The 18,453-nt window shown below is 43.4% G+C and overlaps 1 protein-coding gene across 2 annotated transcripts in view; it reads right to left on the bottom strand.

Moving 5' to 3' along the window:
• FRRS1 (ferric chelate reductase 1) overlaps positions 1-18,453 on the bottom strand; it is a 293,084-nt gene that overhangs the window by 173,927 nt on the left and 100,704 nt on the right. For both annotated transcript variants that reach the window (XM_078644299.1, XM_078644307.1), the window contains exons 2-3: positions 16,237-16,432; positions 11,074-11,210 (exon numbers count right to left, since the gene is read on the bottom strand). In XM_078644299.1, coding sequence (XP_078500425.1) covers positions 11,074-11,210; positions 16,237-16,432 — 333 coding nt within the window. The remainder of the gene's footprint in view (positions 1-11,073; positions 11,211-16,236; positions 16,433-18,453) is intronic.

Raw genomic sequence — 18,453 nt, forward strand, 5'->3', positions numbered from 1 at the left:
CTCCACGGAAGGGGAAGATATTGAGGAGCAATCAATGCATCCATTGGTGGTGGCGATCAAGGAGCTGGAGCAGGAACAGGCCAGAGGGACAGGAGCCTCCCAGGAGGACATTCAGGACTCACATTCGTGAGCAGGGGACGATCTGGACTGATAAAGATGCAGGCTCATGGCCGAAGAGCACGCAAGTTACTTCACACCCCCCCCCCCCTCCCTATAGTGTTTAGCTATTTTGTTGATCGCTAAAGTTATTTTTTGTTGGTGAATGCATGGGTGTGGACTTATTCCTGTGTTTTTCAGTTAACACTGCAGAAGTAATTCCTTAGGGGCGGTTTCCTGGGGTGGGTGACAGACCTTCTCAGCCCAGTCATCCTACACGCAGCCTTCTGCGACGATGGGACTGGCGGGAGGGGGAGGTGGGATGGGGGGAGTTGAGGAACGTCACAGTTGTTCTAAGTTTGGGAATGTTGGGGTGAGGGGACAGGGAGGGGAGGGAGGGACTGGACATGTCACAGAGGTCTTTCACGTCAGTGTCCCGGACGCTCTATTAGCACCGACTCCATGCATCATACACCAGGAATCAGGGCTTGATGTCAGGTAGCCGTACAGAGACACCGCAGGATCAGAGGGGGCTTAGGGTGTTAACCTGGAATGTAAATGGTCTTGGTAGTAAAATAAAGAGAGGGCTTGTTAATACCTACATGAAACGGACAGGCCCGACATAGTCCTCCTACAAGAAACACACCTACACGGCACCAAATGTAGTTTCTTAGTTAGAGGGCAATACAAAACTCTGGCACATGCGGGGTTCACCACAGGCTCCAGGGGGGTGGACATACTGATTGAAAAGAATCCGCCATTCCAGACTGCGCAGGTGTGGTGCGATCCCCAAAGGGACATACGTGGAACTGAGGGGCACCTGGGGACGGCTGGAGTATACGATTGTTTCGGCTTATGCTCCACCAAATTGCAACTGGCTACGCTTAAAGGAATCACGGATATTCTCCTCAATACGTCAGATACCCTTCAATTGATAGGAGGGGCTTTTAACGATGTGATGGTCCCGACGCAGGACAGGACAAGAGACCGGTCCAGAGACCGGACCCCTACCCTACTCTCCAGGACAATGTCCACACTGGGTCTGACTGACGTATGGAGGTGGCTGCACCCAGAAGCTAGGGCTTACTCATTCTTCTAAGGGGCTCACAAGGTTTACTCGAGGCTCGACTATATCTTTATGGCTAGGCACACTTTGACGGCTGCTGATACGGCAGAATACCAAGCAAGGGGAATCTCAGATCCCTCACTGCTGCTAGCATTGGTGGGGGTGGGGGGGGAAGGAACGGAGGGGGGGGGTCTTGGAGGTTGACGTCCTGGGACCTGCAGAATGCGGCCATACTGAAGAGTATCAGAGCCGATATAAAGGCCTACATTGCTGACAATGAGGGTTCGGTCTCGTCCAAGGTGGTCTTTTGGGAGGCCTTTAAGGCGGTCCTCCGGGAGAGCGCAGAACAGGCTAGCGGAGGAGACTCGGAAAGGACGGAAGGAAGCTGGGGTGCTAGAGGCTCAAATTTTGGAATTGGAGAAAGAGCACCAACTCTCTAGAGCACCAGAGACCCTTAAGAGGTTGACAGATGTGCAACGACATTATAGGGACACGATAACAGGGGAGGCTAAAAAACAGGCACTGGCGACACTACATCGTTTATATGACGTGGGGGACAAATCGGGAAAGTTGCTAGCGTGGCTAAGTAGAAAGGAAAGGGACGCCAGATGGATAGAACAGGTCAGGGATGCACAGGGGAACCTAGTGCGGTCGGACGCATTGATAGCGGAGGCCTTTGCTACAAACTATTTTATGAAGCCAGGGATTTAGGGACACAGGAAGAGGCCCTACAATATATGTCACACATTGAACTCCCAGGCCTGACAGATGAGGACCAACGTGCCCTGGAGGCTGACATTAAGCTAGAGGACGTTTTGGAAGCCCTGACCAAGCTACGAGCGGGGAAGTCTCCGGGCCCTAATGGGTTCCCTGCGAAATTATTTAAGCGCACTTCGGATTTATTGTCCCGCCATCTACTGGGACTCTTCGAGGAGACAACACAAATGGGAGAGCTACCGCCGGACCTTCGTATGGCCACGATAATCCCGGTCTACAAGGAGGGTAAGCCGGCGGATGACTGTGCGTCATACCGCCCAATCTCCCTATTGAATATAGAAGTGAAGCTCCTAGCGACTATCCTAGCCCTTAGGCTCCGGGGGGGTGATAACGGGACTGATCCACTTGGATCAGACAGGTTTCCTCCCAGATAGGGCCACCAGATTGAACCTCAGACGGACGCACAATTGGCTGCAGGAGGTAAGCAGGAGACAGGACCCCCATTAGTTCCTGTCTCTGGACGCCAAAAAAGCGTTTGGTGCAGTTCACTGGCCCTTCCTCGAAGGAGACCTGCTACGGTTTGGATTCGGACCCAAGTTCCGAAAATGGGTCCAATTGCTATACACGGACCCCAAAGCGAAAGTTAAAGTCAATGGGACTCTATCTTGGGACTTCCCAGTGCGGTGAGGGACCAGACAGGGATGCCCCCTGTCCCCCCTGCTTTTTGCGCTAACTATTGAGGTGCTGGTGTGTGCGATAAAGCAAAATGCAGACATTAGGGGGTTTAGAATAGGACCGGCAGATGCAGCAGAGGAAAAAATATCCCTATACGCAGATGGCGTCCTCCTATATATCACCCACCCAGAAACTACGATACCAATGCTGTTCTCAGAGTTGGAAAAGTACGGAGCACAGGCAGGTTACCGGATAAACTGGCATAAATCGGTACTCTACGACCCCCGAGGCCAGGAACAATGGTCTGGCTTGCCAGAGAGGTTACAGACGACGAGCGAGGGTTTTGTGTACCTTGGGATCTTTGTGACACTGGATAGCGCCAGCTCCTACGAAAGGAACATTAGGCGAGTAGTACGTAACTTTGTAGAATATGCAAACCGCTAACGATCCTAGGCAGGGCGGCCATGTTTAAAATGGTGACGCTACCGAGGTTTCTGTACGCCTTTCAGAATGAGTACTATCCCCTTCCACGTAGGGTGTTCACGGACATAAACGCAGAGTTGAGAGCCCTTTTATGGTTGGATAAACAGCCTCGGGTGGTGTTGGCGATCCTAAACAGACATCAGTACAGTGGCGGAATCTCGTTCCCCAACATAGAAGCCTACTACTGGGCAGAACACCTGGTCCCTATCAATGACTGGCTCCACGCTCCGGCTGCGCACCCCACATATGCACTGGAGAGAAGCGGTATGGCAGCCCGTCCCTGCATCTCCTATCTCTATGGGGGCAAGGGGAAAAGGGGCCTGCTCTCTGCCACCAGGCTTACCCAGACGGTCTGGAATAGAGCGACCAAACGGATAGGTTGGGTACTAGGCAGACACCATTATGGCACTGAGCTTGGTTAACAGAACTGAACAAATTGAAAGGGTTCCAGAGGTGGGATGACATAGGGATATCGACATTGGGAGACGTGATCACAAGGGGGGCGCTGAAACCATTTCAAGCGTTAAGGACGGAATTCCGCCTACACAGCACTCAGTACTTGAAATATGCACAGTTGAGACATGCCTGGCGGGCAGAGGGGATCCAGGTGGGAGCGCTCCCTGAATATGCACCTCTGGAAGGTTGCCTCCTACAGGAGCAAATTCCAGGCAGGGCGGTCTCCCTAACGTACAGAACACTGATGAATAATACACCCGATGGGTTGGTTACCCTTAGGAGAAAGTGGGAGTGTGACGTTGGGGAAATGGATGATGTGAACTGGGATGTGGTGCTGATGCATCCGAGAGAGGTAGCCATTAAATCCAGACTGAGGCTTATCCAATATAATGTCCTTCACAGGACCTACTTTGACAGGGAGCGTTTGCACAAGATAGGGAGGGCTGGAGTCCCGAACTGTCTGAGATGTGGCCAAAGTAGAGGGGATTTTTACCACACTATCTGGTCCTGCCCTACAATTGAGACCTACTGGTTGGAGATATTGGGGGAGTTTGGTGAGGTGCTGGAGATCGCCCTACCAGTAGACCCTAAGCTGGTCTTGCTGGGCATGACTAACAATGTGGATCTTGCACGCCCACTGTTGACTTTCTTAGTCCTGGCCCTGGTGGTAGCTAAACAGGATGTGGCACGGAGGTGGGGGGTGGCTGCATTACCGCAACTGGAGAAATGGAGAAGAGGTCTGGATTTGTATATGGCAGCTGAGAGAGTCACCTATAAGGCGAGGGGGTGCCCTAAGAAATTTGGTAGAGTGTGGGGCAAGTGGAGAAGATATCATGGCCTGGATGGGGGTCTCTGAACCTAGAGGACTGGGAGGGTCCCTACATGGGCACTGGAGGATACATGCGGATAGGTATTTGGACGATGTTGCTTGGGACCTGCACAAATGTTTGCTGGGGCAGTTGAAGGGGAATGTACTGCTTTTAATCAAGATGCATGGGGGGTGGGGGGTGGAAGGGACGGAGGTGCTGACCATCGAGGACATGATTGTTATGTTGTTGAATAATAAAATGCAAATAAAAATATATATTTTTTTTTTAAAGTACTGAGGAATGTAATGTTTTCTGGTTACAGCACCCTTTCCTTCCCATTTCACCACTGACTTCAGGATGTAGTATGGTGTTTATGAGAAGTATGTGCTGCCCCAGTCTATACTAATTTACATGCATTTTTAGGTCTAGTATGACAGCACAGCTGTCACAGGTTAGATCGTTTGTGATCAACAAAAAAAGAGCTTTCAGAGCACCATTGAGAGATGGGTATAAATTCTATCCACATGTAGGATCCCTGGAGTGCAGGATCGGATATGAAACGGTCTACATCCACTGCAGAGTTTTGTATAACACATGTACAAAGCTTACATTCAGTACAGCAGGACTGAGATAGATATGGAGGCAAGCAGTTTATCATAGCTGAAGGAATGGTCTGTTTATTATGAAACATTATGATAAAGTCATTGACCAGACATATTTATTATGAAAAGCATATTTAAATATCAATCCTTTTGTGGAAGGATTGTTACTACACCATATGAACGCTTGTAGGGAAGGATTTTGTTACTAGGAATCTCACAGATTAATGTATTAGGCGAAGGTTTTGGTGCTGGTTACCCTCTGTGTCAAACTGTTAACCCAGCAAATTTGCTCTGTGAAAATCTTTGTTAGGCCCTCTTAAGAAAAATTGTATTTTGCTTTCCCAACTGTAATGTTGTATATCTTTGTAATTGTACAACTGTTTAGCCTGACTGTTTCCATTTGGAAAGCTTGGGTTTTGAACAGTACGCCTAAATTGGTTATGGTGGCAGGCTATAGGTCCGATTTGCGTACTGGAAAAGTTATGTCCAATGTCATAGATCTGATCTGCTTTTTATGAAAAGTTCAGACAAAAGCAGAAGCCTAGCTTAGTTATCGTCAAGCGCATTTCTTACAGAAAGTAGATTTTTAACAGTGGGTTGTTCTCACATTGTGTTACAGGCTGGTATTTTGCGACACAGAATCTTGAAGATTACGGTAGACTTTTTTTTTTTTGGTGTTGACCACCCACTCTGACAAATCCAGGAGGTTTTCACAGTAATGATTCTTGTTTGAGACTATTAAGAGAGGTTGTAAATTGTTTTCCTAACTATACATGATGGTTGCAAGTTTATATGCACTTTAATAGGCCTTCGTTAGTTATGGTGTTAAGCCAGTGGTAAACGCCATAGGTTTTATCGGTTTATATGGAAAAGTTCTTCCAGATTCCATAGGTTTGATCTATTTATAATAAAACATTATGACAAAGCCAGTGGGCCTGACATGCATATTATAAAAAGCATTTGTTAAAGGCAATCGACATTTAAGGATGGATTGTTATGACACTGTGCTAAAGCGTGGAGGAGTGTGGCTCACTGATTAGAGCGGCAGACCCTGATGCAGAGGTCTGGCCCGGGACCAGGGTTCAATTCCCGACGCGGCAGGGTCCTGAGCCCAAAAAAATGTCCACGGCCTCGATAATTCTCGCCTCGGTGCCTATTCTAATCATGGGGTCCCACGCTGCAACTCTGGGCAATAGTTGCTTAATCTCCACTACCACGGCCCACCCGCTGCGGGATGCCTGCCTTTCACCCTGGGGATACCCAGTAGGGGTTATCTCACAGGGAAAAACCAGGCCGGGTTCCCAAGGCAAGCGCCTTGATGCCTTCGGGTGATACGTGCGCTATATAAGTCGCAATACATACAAAGCCTGTAAGCAGGTATTTTGATATACAAAATCTCATAGATTGCCACAGCGGGCAAGGGTTTGAGTGATCAACCCAAATAAACTGTAGAGGCTAGAACATTTGCACTATGGTAAGCCAGGCTTGATTATGAAGGATTTTATATTGTTTTGACTTCTAATTTCGCAGATGTTTGTACACCTGATGGCTGTTTTGTTGGAAAGCTATATCAGACAGACTAGGCTGGAGTGGTTTATGGTAACAACCAACAAAAGGTTATAGGAGTGGTTGTAGTTTTGACAATGTAATTTTGTAGATATTTGCAATGTTATTCTTGTACACCTAATGGTTGTTTTGTTGGAAACTTTACATCCAACACAGTAGGTTGGAGTGGTTTATGGTGGCAAGTAACAAAGGGTTATAGGAACAGTTGTTTAATATGAATAGCTATGATAAAGGCAGCAAGCTTGCCATATTAATTGTGAAAATCATAACAAAGTCAAAAGGCATTTAGGAGGGATTGGTTTTACTCAATACTAAAGCCTATAGGTAGTCGTTTGCTGCATTGAATCTCACAGATTACCATAGTAGACAAGGGTTTTGGTCAGTGCTTAATTGGAGGCGGTGGTTTCCAATGCTTGGCACCAGCACTATCTAATGTCAAGACGAACAGAACAACGGCTGTTTAAGAATACTATATGCAAATTAATAAATTGAATACCTGCCTCCCCAGCAATTACTTTAGCTTTGGGGACGTGGAATAATCTGAACTGTCACACTTACAGGCAAGAGAGATAGTTGGTAGTTGTTTTGGTACCGTCATTGGAAGTGATAATGGGGAAATGGGTGGTGCAAGCTGCAGTGGCCTCCGGTTCAAGGCCCTGGTACTTCATATTTTACAAACTAAAGACTGGTTTTGGTGTTTGTATTCCCTCTGACAAACCATGGGGGCAAAAGAGTTTCACTGTGAGAATCAATCTTAGCCCCTCAAGCGAAAGATAATATTTTGCATTTCCAACTGTAATTGTGTATAGTAAAAGCTTTTGGGTGTATAGGATATACTGGTGCTCATATAATTATTAACACTCAATTTGTCTTAACAAATAAGTTTGGTGCATCCAAAAGACTGGGAAGAGAACACCCTACTTCCCTAAACTCAAAGAGAGATTGAACAAAGGTTAGACAATGTTTTCAGAGCACACATGCACTTTTAAAGTTCAATTATCAATATATGACAAAATCAGCAAAAAGTCGGTTGGGCTCTTGTTGTTGGTAGGTAAGTGCTGTAGTATGTAATTACAAATGCGCAATTTGTATTATTTCCAGCCCTGATGAAGCCCTAGGTAACCCTACCACTGCGAAACGCGTTGGCACAAAGGGATTGGAATGTGATGAAATTAAAGAAGAACACAACAAGAGCCCTACCGACTTTTTGCTTATTTTGTCATATATTGACCGAAAACATTGTCTAAGCTATAATTTTGTATACTTTTGTAACCTCATGACTGTATGCCTGGTGGCTGAATTGTGGTAAGGCTTAAGATCCACAGAGCAGGCTTGAGTTTGTTATGGAGAAAAGCCAAAGATAACAGCTAAAGGTTTGATTGGTACACTACAAAAAGGTATTTCAGATTCTGCGACTTTGAATGGCTTGTTAGGAAAAGTTATGAAAAAGTCCGTAGTTCTGATCTATTTACTGTGTGACATATGTTAAATCATGGACCTCCAACCATTCAGTAATAAGAGCTACTTCTGTTTAATAACAAGCATCCTGAGTTACTAATATCAGTGTGATACACAAACAAGATCACACTTCAGTGCAAGATTGCCAGCTGTGATCACTTCAGTGCAGGATTGCCAGCGGTAATGTAGAAAAGACTGTCATTTTGGAACGCCTTTAGCATGGTAATACCTAAAATCCACAGCTGTAATAGGGTTCCAATGATGCATGATATCATTATGATTTACTATTCAAAGATCAACTTTAAATATATTTTGGATAATTTGGGTTCCCAAAAAAGCACCTCATCTCAATTACAGATTTTTCATTTTTGGTATTACATACACTATTTCAACCCAGCAAAATCTTCTAATTTAGTAGGATCAGATGCACACAGGAGAGCTTCTCAAAGGTAGCTGGAGAGCTAATAATAGCTCACAAGCTACTCAGAAGCCTGAGTTAAAGCAAATGGGTCTTTATGGGTGTATTGCTTATGCACCATGTTAAATCCTGCAGTCAGGTATTTTGTTACATGAAAACGGAGATTACCTTTGTAGGGAAGTATTTTAGTGTTGATAACCTCTTTTGACAAACCTTACCAAGAAAATATTTGTGCTGTAATAATTCTCCCTAGAATCTCTTTAGGAGGCCTGAGAGGCTAGGCTGCCTGCCGAGATTGTATTATAAAACATTTAAATAAATCATACATCAATGTACTTAAATATATTTTCGTATAGAAACATAGAAGCTCTTTGGGTCCTCGCAGGTCTTCCATTGGCCTGTCAGGGTGTCATTTTTACACTTTGTCTCCTTCAATGGCTGCATACTGAATGGGGTAATGATTAAGTCCCCAAATCTCTTGCCCTGTGATTGATTTTTTTTAATCAGATGTGCAGATCCACCTGAAAATGAGTGAGCTTCAGTAACAGAGCTGGTTGGCCAGTCACCTAGTTTTTAATTTCCTCGTTTTTTAAGTCCCCTTTCAAATCTTTGCTTCCAATTTTTTATTAAGGTTTCTTAAGAAGATACTACAGCTTGTCAGGCATCGCTAACAAGCCAGTTGCTTGCCACTTATTTCATCTAGAGTGCACCGTTTGCCGCATGGCCACTTCCTCTAAACCAGACAACCATTATGAAATACTGTTGTTGAATGTGTATCATTGTTTTACCATTCTAAGATGGCCAACACGGTTTAAAGTGTTATGCCCATGCTTGAAGTTTGAAACAACTATACTCCGCGCACAATACAACTGCAGGATGAACACCTATGCTATCGTTAGTTTCGTTATTGCAAGCATGTTCCCCATTGCTTTAAATGGCATGTTTTCTTTTTTTTACTTGTATACTTTTAGTTTATCTTGCATTTGTTGAGTTTTAGGTGTATTTTATTGTCGATGAAACCGAAGGAGAATGAAACTCAGTCCATAGATTACAGAATGGAGGTCCCAGTGCACAAATTGAGTGAAAGTTTGCATATATGATGACCTATTGAGAGCCTTAACCCATAAATACCACAAAAGGAATTTATTTCATATGCCAGACCGATTAGCAATGCCAATTGTTTCTTGAGCCATCTGTTCTGGTAAAAGCACTGGAAAGGCACATAAAATAAGGACCAATGTCCCTTGTTTATAACCTCCTATGCATCAGAAATTAGAGCAATGTTTACAGGCTGGGCAATTGTGCCAGAATTCTATTAGTGGAATGCATAAAAAATAGGGATGAAACGATGTCTTGCTGCTATAGACAGGGTGGCTAAAAGGTCATTTGTAAAATTGTTTTCTAAGTCACTTCCTACAGAGTAACCTCGGTATTTCTTTATGCTGAGTCTTCTATGTCCCTTGTGAAGCGTAGGACTTTTACTTATTTTGGCTACCAGATTAAAATTCCCCAGACTGACTTGTTCCAAAGTGCTTTCGAATGTAAAGTGCTCAGTGCGTTATTAAAATAATTTTTCCAAGTGATGAATCTATAGCGGCTCATTGAGAAAACATGCTAAATGAGGGCTTTACAAGAGTTTTTCTTGGTATGCCACAGCGGACTAAGAAAAGGAACTATACATTTTAAAAAGTATTGGAGCAGAATAAATTCTAATCAGATAGGCGTTTGGATAGTAGGACTTGCTAAGGAAACATTGTGCCTAGATAAATTGCACTTTATTCTATCCATTCAAAGGTTCAGCTTCCCAGGAAAGTGAGCAAACCTAAGTCAATTGACAAACTATTTTTCTTGCATAACTGAAGGTAGAGGCTTTATCGAAAGAGCTTCCAAATTCTTAGTGGCATCGAACAGCATAAGTCACTGAAGCAGATTTCTGAAAAGAAGAACGTACAACGACCTTGCAAAAGATACAAGAAATGTAAACTACAATGTGTTCTCATCTCATGCAGCAGGCAACAGCATCAATATTCAATCCTCAGGGTGGGGAGGCAGAAGGACAACATACTGTGGGTTTAAAGCAAATCAATTCCATTAGGACATGTCATGATATCTTTGCAAGAGACCAAGATTTGGGGATTTTCTTTCAGATATGCCCTAACTTTGTAGACAAATTTCTCAGCAACCATACACCAGCCCCTATTTACGATCAGGGTCTATGGCTGGAACATCAGAAGTAAACACAAAATTGCCCACGTCCCTCGATTAAATGTAAGCAGTAAATTAATACTTAAGTTTACGGGCTAACTAGAAGTGGATCTCCCTGTACTTGCTGTGACCAAGAACTGAAGCTACTCCTCTAGGGTGGTGTACATGAGGCAGAAATGTATCTGGGATTGCCTATTTTCTGAATAAGGGGTCAAAGCCTAGAGCTGGGCAGCTAGTGAATGTGCAGCACAGCACTAAATAACGGACATACTGAAAAGAAGCAGTGAAATAACTAAGCCAGCACACGGCAACTACTTTCTATGCTCCTGATATTAAATGTGTATTTTATGAATGTAGAATTCTTCATTTAGAAATCCATCACCTCTAACAATACCCATCACTAAAGGAGTTGAATGTTGCCATTTGGCGTCTTATATTTAAGCCACATCATTGGTCTGAAGCAATAGAATCTGCTTACTACATGGCACCAAAAGAAAAATGTTGATTTGCAATTTAACTGACCTGCACATCGCCACATGTCAGAAGCTGGGACTCTTCAGGATCAATCAGCGTAAATGATCCAACTGCATCACCATCCACGTTCTCAGCGTCACGTGCTTGCAGAAAAAATCCTTGAAAACGTGTCCCAGACAACGTTACTAAAACAGAAAATGAAGATATTAAATATATTAGAGATGATAAATGCAAGATTATTAAAGATGATATGGATATTAAAAGGAAATTTGCCAAATCAATGAACTACTTTTACCTAAATCAATTAAAACATTAATAGTCACATCTGATCCTTCTTAATTATTTAATTATCGTGTCAAGTATGGGTCCAAGCACAGTCAATGATTTAACATGGATATTCTGGGTAAGATCCCTTACAATCTACTAGATAATGGGAATATGCTGAACAGAGGTGTGGAGGAAGACCACTGGCAGGGCCAAGAGCAGCACATGCACTCTGGCTTCTATTTTTATATAGTGCCTTGGCACGACTCAACAGCTTTTTGCTAACACTCCAAAGGAATCCAGAAACTTAAGAAGAGGAGAAGAAGGTGACAGCAAAATTCTTGATGTTTCCCTATTTCCTGATTAGTTCTTAAATTGTAGAAGTTCACATTTTGCCATTCATCGATATAGAGGTCAACACTATACTCCAAGCCTTTCTTGAATCTTTTGTACACATTCTGCCAGTAGAATTAAAGTCCCCAGGATAGTTCAAAGCCAAATAGTTGTCAAGAAGAATGTTCCTCCATACCAATAAGGAAATGGAAGATAAAGTTGTAACCTATTCAATTCATCACATTTTTCCCTGTAAAACGTATTTGTAATACTCAGTATACGCATTTAGCTTCTGGATACACATATCAGGTGTCACAAGAGAAGGTAACGTCAGTTAATTGTGTTTTTGACAACTCATAATAATGTTATGTTTTGTCACAGAGTTAAATTGGACTTGCTATACACCAAGATATGTTTGGAGGATGGCAGCAAGTGGGGCCTCTTATAAGTTTTGAGTAGCCTCAGATGTGCTGGGACCATAGTAACAAATCTGCCCAATAATCTGTTTGCAGATATTCTGTCACATTATAGCAATTTAAATGTGTATTGTTGGGCTTTGACAATGTACTGCAGATAGTCGCTGAGCTTCTGATGTATCTGAATGGGGAAACCATCAGTTGACACTGTTGGTGGCCATAAAATTCTGTTCACTGGGGTTCAAATACTACTTGTTGAGTTCTAGGACTTCTGAATTTTTGGTTGCACAAACCTGCCTAATGATTGTGTTCCAAAAATCCTGGAACGTAGATATGAATTTTGGAACAGGGAATACTAACTCTGGCTCAAATGATAATAGAATCCTTTTTTTCTAAGATGCAATCAATTAGTTTTTTGATCAGGACTTCCAGAACGGCTTCTCAGCCCAAAGGTTACCCCTAGCAAACCCACAATTCTGAAGTCCCTCCTGACGGTTCTGATGTCTGTAGATGTGAGCTTGCCTATTTTAGCTTCTTCCCGTGAACAGGATCTGCAAGCTCACAGATTCTCCCCTTTGCACTCGTATGTCTGCCACTTGATCAAGCTCTGAGTAAAAGAAAAACCTCCACTATCACCGATAAATGCAACCAATGAAGCCTGGGTAACATAAAAACTTTCAGTATCAGAAGAGTTTAGGCTTTCAACCTTCTCCCTCCTCCATTATTACACTGAAGATCTTTTCTGTAGCACTGTATTCCTGGGGGGTTGTCGTGCACAATGCTGCAGAACTGCCGACACGTTCACAAAGTAAATAATACACACAGCACAAGCCTCTTCTCACAGCGTCTATTTTGTAACCCATTGCACCATCACTACAGCATGACATAATAATACACTTTATTGTACAGTTAATAAAAACAATTACAAAAATATGCAATACCTGAATGGTTTTTTTTTGGATTAAAAAGGAAGAAACGAAAGAGAAAAAAAAAAACCTGAAAATGAACAATAAACCACAATATGCTGGTGGCAAGTCTTAAGATTTGTAAAAAGTTATTCTTTTAAAGACTGCCGTGACTGAAATATGGAATACTTCGTACTATGTATACGAGTTCGTGTTTTTGATTAAGACTATCATAATTCCTCTCTTTTTCTCAAAATTGATTATGAATTGGACTGCACCGCAAATAAGTTGAGGATCCACAGAACACAGTGTGTGTATGATTGCAGACCGACAGGTGCGTGCTCCAATTTAATTTAACTTCGCCTTTAGTCTACTCCGGCGTTCCGAGTTCATGGCGGGACAGATACAGATCAGATGGATTAGGTCTTGTTTTCTTGCTCCGCATAATTCGCACCCTTTATTTTCTTGCATCCTCCATTTCGGTTGATCAAAATTGCAAAGCCCTTTCTTCACACACAAGGGAGGGCTGCCTCACACACAAGGGCTTTGTGTTGTGCCTTCCTCCTCTATACTTTTTCTTAGCCCAAAAGAGGATACAGTAATAGGCCCCAAATACAAGATAAGCAGAGCAGTTTAATTCAGGTCAGCTCAGTCTTGAGTGGGCCGTAACCACACCCAGATTTCCTAGATGCGGGATAAATAACAAGTAATGCATGCAATGATTCCCTTGCAAGGAAGCATTCGCCACTTCCATCGCCCACCCTCTTCACTTAGTGCAGGTGGTCGGTGTATGCATTAATCCCCCCAGAATAAGGAATACCGTGCTGAATTCTGCTCAGTAATTCCAGGTCCTACAAGATACTCTCTGTTGTGAAGAGTTTCACTTGAAAATTCAGGAACAATATGAGGAGATTCCAGCTGGTATGCAAAATTCAGGCCAGATGAAATCCTCAATGGAAGTAATTGGGGCCTAAAACTTTCTCTGTCCACAGAGGTGTTCATTCTCCAGCCCAGTTGTTGCACACACAAGGTCATAAGTCAGAATAAGCTCCGGCTTGCATCCTGCAGCCCAGCACTTGTATGTCTTGGGATATCCATCTTTCTTACTGCAGAAGCATTGCCCTTAATCAACTGTCATAACATGCTGCTGTACATATGCACCTCCAGTCCCAAAGATTCCCTAATGTCCTAGGATTTTAAGAGCTCTAAGCATGCCTCTCAACTCAGCACCGGTCGTTGTCACCACTAGCCTTTCAGCCTTTTCCACAAGCTCCCTCTACTCTTCTTCCTACCCCAGAATGTTACTAGACCTCAGACTCTCTAGCCTGGCCACTAAGGTGTAGCCGTTTCTCAAGGTAAAAGAGTTAATTTTCCCTAATCCTTTATAAGCGCAACCCATTTTCAGGGTGGCATCTCCTCAGATTCGTTGTAGGTCTAGTTTTTGTGTGCATTCTCTTTTTAGACCCTCTAATGAGCTGCATGTCATGGTCTTCACTTACTCGATTCATGTGAAGCCAAAATCACAGTCTTGGCCATGTAAACCGTTAAGGGAATGTTTCTAGGATAGATCACTCTCCCATGCATATTCCTTTTTGTGCCACTTAGAATCAGAAGGGAAAAGGACAAGTTACATCTAAAAAAGCCTTTGTGCCCCACCGAGTACCTCCAACCGGATAACTGCCCTCCATGCCAAGGAGATGTGACATGCTTGGACCCTGTTGTCACTGCTTTGCATTTCAGGAGCCCCATGTTGTAGTACGGTCACTCTCTGGGTGTTGCGGGGTAAGGCAGGGGAATCATTTAATGAATTCCAAGGGCATTTGGAAGAGATTTAATATCCTCACGTGTAACTGAGATTTTCAGTGCTCTGCAGACTATCCTTTTGAAACCGAAGCGGTAAGTTAAGGTGGCAAGGAGTGAGGTGAAGGTGTCTGCGAGGGAAGCAGCTATGGAGCAGGGAAGGGATCTACAAAGGAGTGATATCCAAATTACATACTCTTGGCTTCTGTCTGAAGAGTGCTGAGGTGCACTGGCAAGTGATTAGATGACAGATCGCACACAGTGGCAAGAAATGTCGCTCATAATGGGAAGGAGCAGAGTTGTGAGATGAGTCCAGATTAAATTCAAGTGCCTATATTTTTCAACATCTTTAGATAAAAAGATAATAGAGGAGCATCAATGGAGGATACTGTTCTTCGGAATGGAAAACGACATGAGAAAAATAAAATATGAATAGATAGTAAGGATGACCTCAGAACAGAGAGGAGGCAGCATTCCAATACCAGTAAGTTATGCCAAGCTAAGCACTCTGGCTGGAGAACAGTGACGGGCATCAGTCAGGTGAGCTGAGGAAGTAATACGTAGCAGGCAGGGGAAAGATTACCCGTACTTGAAAACAACGCAAATGCAGCATTAGTCAAAAGCAACAGATAGGACAGGAATAGAATACACCTAAGCACAGTCATGGAATTTCTGATCACTTTAATGATGGGTTTAAAAAGTGTGATTTCAGGACCGACTACCAAACAAAATACCAATGACTAATTGTGCATGACTTCATGACTGGGAATGACTGGGCATAAAATGTGTTAGAGTGGTGGTTTAGGTTAACCCCAAGTTGCTCGCTCTGAAGTACCTAGTACAAGCGTAGACTAATTTGCCTTGATTCGATACCTTCTTTAGGTCTTTACAGAATATTTTTCCTGGTACTGTTCACACTTCCATGCATCTGACACTTCACAACTGCTGCCCCTCATCTACACCACTTTTTCAGCAAGGAGCGTGTTGGTGACTTTGTTGGGGAGCCGTAGTGGTTCTGGGTGCCTTTGAGTGTGCTTTGAGACCAGCTTGGCCAATGGAGCAGGAGCATTCCACTTAGTGCCATCAGGTGCCTAACATCACTACCCAAAACTGTAGACCAGGGTCATGGACTCAAACCAGAAGCTCCTTCAAAGTAGTCTCAGGGTTAGTTTCAGGTTGTCTCTCTGAGGCCTCCCGATCCTACCATTATAGTTCAGCCATCAATAACAGACATAATACAGATCACCACCCTTCTGCAGTCGTTTCAGTTGGCTGGATACTGGGTAGGGCTGGACAGTCCAAATTTAGGAAGTTTTGTGCAGCTCAGGGAAGAAACATTTAAAGCAAAATGGACCATAGTCTGCCTTTCACATCCAAATAACACTTTGTTCATCATTTCAATAAAATACCAAACTCTTTTGGACAAGATCAAAATGACACACATTATGTAGACAATTTTAAAATAAGCTTAAACTTTCATGTAAATACTTTACCTTTAATACGGCTCCCTGGCTTGAATACACTAGTGTCCACGGTTACATTGTGCAAGGGGGAATCTTGCTCTTGATGCCCATGTTGAGGGCGCATGCTACCGCAAGCACGTGTTACTTTTCCATTTGCATAGCCAGCCACTGGGTCAAGGAGGATGGAAAACACGGCAAAGATTAAAGCAGGCTGCGGAGGTATCATCTATATTGGAGAAAAAAGTATAGCAAATCAATTCACAAATACAGACTGGTAAATAAAGGCAAAACAATTATTTGTAAGGTCTGATTAACAGTCCTCTCTATTCAAGAAAAATGTCAAATTAATGTATACGGTGTTATTTGCTCTCCTCCTTATTCAAGCAGTCTGGCAACATTTCAAATGCTTCTTTCCCAAAATAAAATGTTCATATGTCCTCTCTTTGTAATAGTCATATGGTTGAATTTGAGCAGGTGCCTCGCGGAATTTAGCACTGAAATGGATGTGAAAGCACCTAGACTTAATCGAAAATGCTTTAATAACTATCGATTCGCAATGCCCTAAAGGTTGTACATTTCGTATTAAAGAACACCAGCAGCATTATTAATAGTGAGAGGCCCACACACTGCTTTTCCTCAAGAATAGCAGGGCGTCCTCCTTGCTTCCCCCTGAATCATTCAGAGTGATTTGGGACTAGCTAGCTTATCAACCATTATTCTAGCCAGATTTCGATTTTAAATAGTCCTAAGTCAGGCAAGTAACCTATCTTGTCCAGGCCTATTTTTGATGTATAGAACAAATGGAGGAGTATAACCCGAAGTAGAACTGAAGGTTTACCCAGAGGAGGGGGGGGGGAAGGAAAAGTTATTCCTTTTGTAAGAAACCCCTCACTCACCACCTAGTGGTGACATGCTTCATCATCGGGGTCCACCCTGGTGGCCTAATGTCACCAGGGTGTGCTTCGACACCTGTAGTACAGTGGAGCAGGTTGTTTAGTGTGGGTGCAGAAAAATGATCCTGGTTTAACTTGAAAAAATGATTTTTATTTTAAAGCAACTGGACAATGTTAAAAATAGATGGCGAGATACTGGTAAGGGAGTTATGACCTAAGTATCTCTATATGTGTGAAGGTGAGTTGGTCAACATGTTTCTACCAAATGGGTAAATACCCGGTATTCGTCAGGACCATGCACAAGGAAATGGACGGTATGAGCCCCTAAAAGGCTCACCCTATCCTAAATCCTTTACGTGCCTACTGACAAAATTGCCAGTGGCAATGTGCTCAAAAAATAGTATAAATGAGCAAGAATCCAAAGAAGCAAAAACGTATTAAAGTGCTTTCAAAAGCTTCGTCGGGCAGGGGGCAGGTTCATCTCAAGGCACAACGTATTAGTTTACCGCTGAGGAGGTGGCCTAATGACCTACTACTACCTTCCGCTGCTCGGCTAGGAAGGTAGTAGTAGGTCATTAGGCCACCTCCTCAGACGAATACCGGGTATTTACCCATTTGGTAGAAACATGTTGACCAACTCACCTTCACATATATAGAGATACTTAGGTCATAACTCCCTTACCAGTATCTCGCCATCTATTTTTAACATTGTCCAGTTGCTTTAAAATAAAAATAATTTTTTCAAGTTAAACCAGGACAATTTTTAACATCATTTTTCTGCGCCCACACTAAACAACCTGCTCCACTGTACTACAGGTGTCGAAGCACACCCTGGTGACATTAGGCCACCAGGGTGGACCCCGATGATGAAGCATGTCACCACTAGGTGGTGAGTGAGGGGTTTCTTACAAAAAGGAATAACTTTTCCTTCCCCCCCCCCCCCTCCCCCTCTGGGTAAACCTTCAGTTCTACTTCGGGTTATACTCCTCCATTTGTTCCATACATCCTTGACCAGGGGAATAGGAGTATTCTCCGTCCACCATGGGTGGACACTAGCCCTTGCTCTCCCTTTTGTTTTTTACAACTATTTTTGATGTATTCAGTACTTGTAGTTCGTTTTCCACTGCAAACGCAAGGATTTTAAATACCAGGATCCAAATCAAAAGCAGTCGTTAGACAAGCTAAACATGCCAGGCATTAAACATGTAGCTACAGAAAAAACTACAAACACATAGCATGTTGCCATTTGGAAACCTATGTAGGGGCAATGTAGCTCTGTACACTGCAATAGGGCTGAGATAGAACATATATCCAGGGATTGAACTATAGGCTGAGTCGTGGCAGTGCATCTTGC

This window comes from Lissotriton helveticus, chromosome 1_1 (genome assembly GCF_964261635.1).
Source record: "Lissotriton helveticus chromosome 1_1, aLisHel1.1, whole genome shotgun sequence".
Taxonomy (NCBI): domain Eukaryota; kingdom Metazoa; phylum Chordata; class Amphibia; order Caudata; family Salamandridae; genus Lissotriton; species Lissotriton helveticus.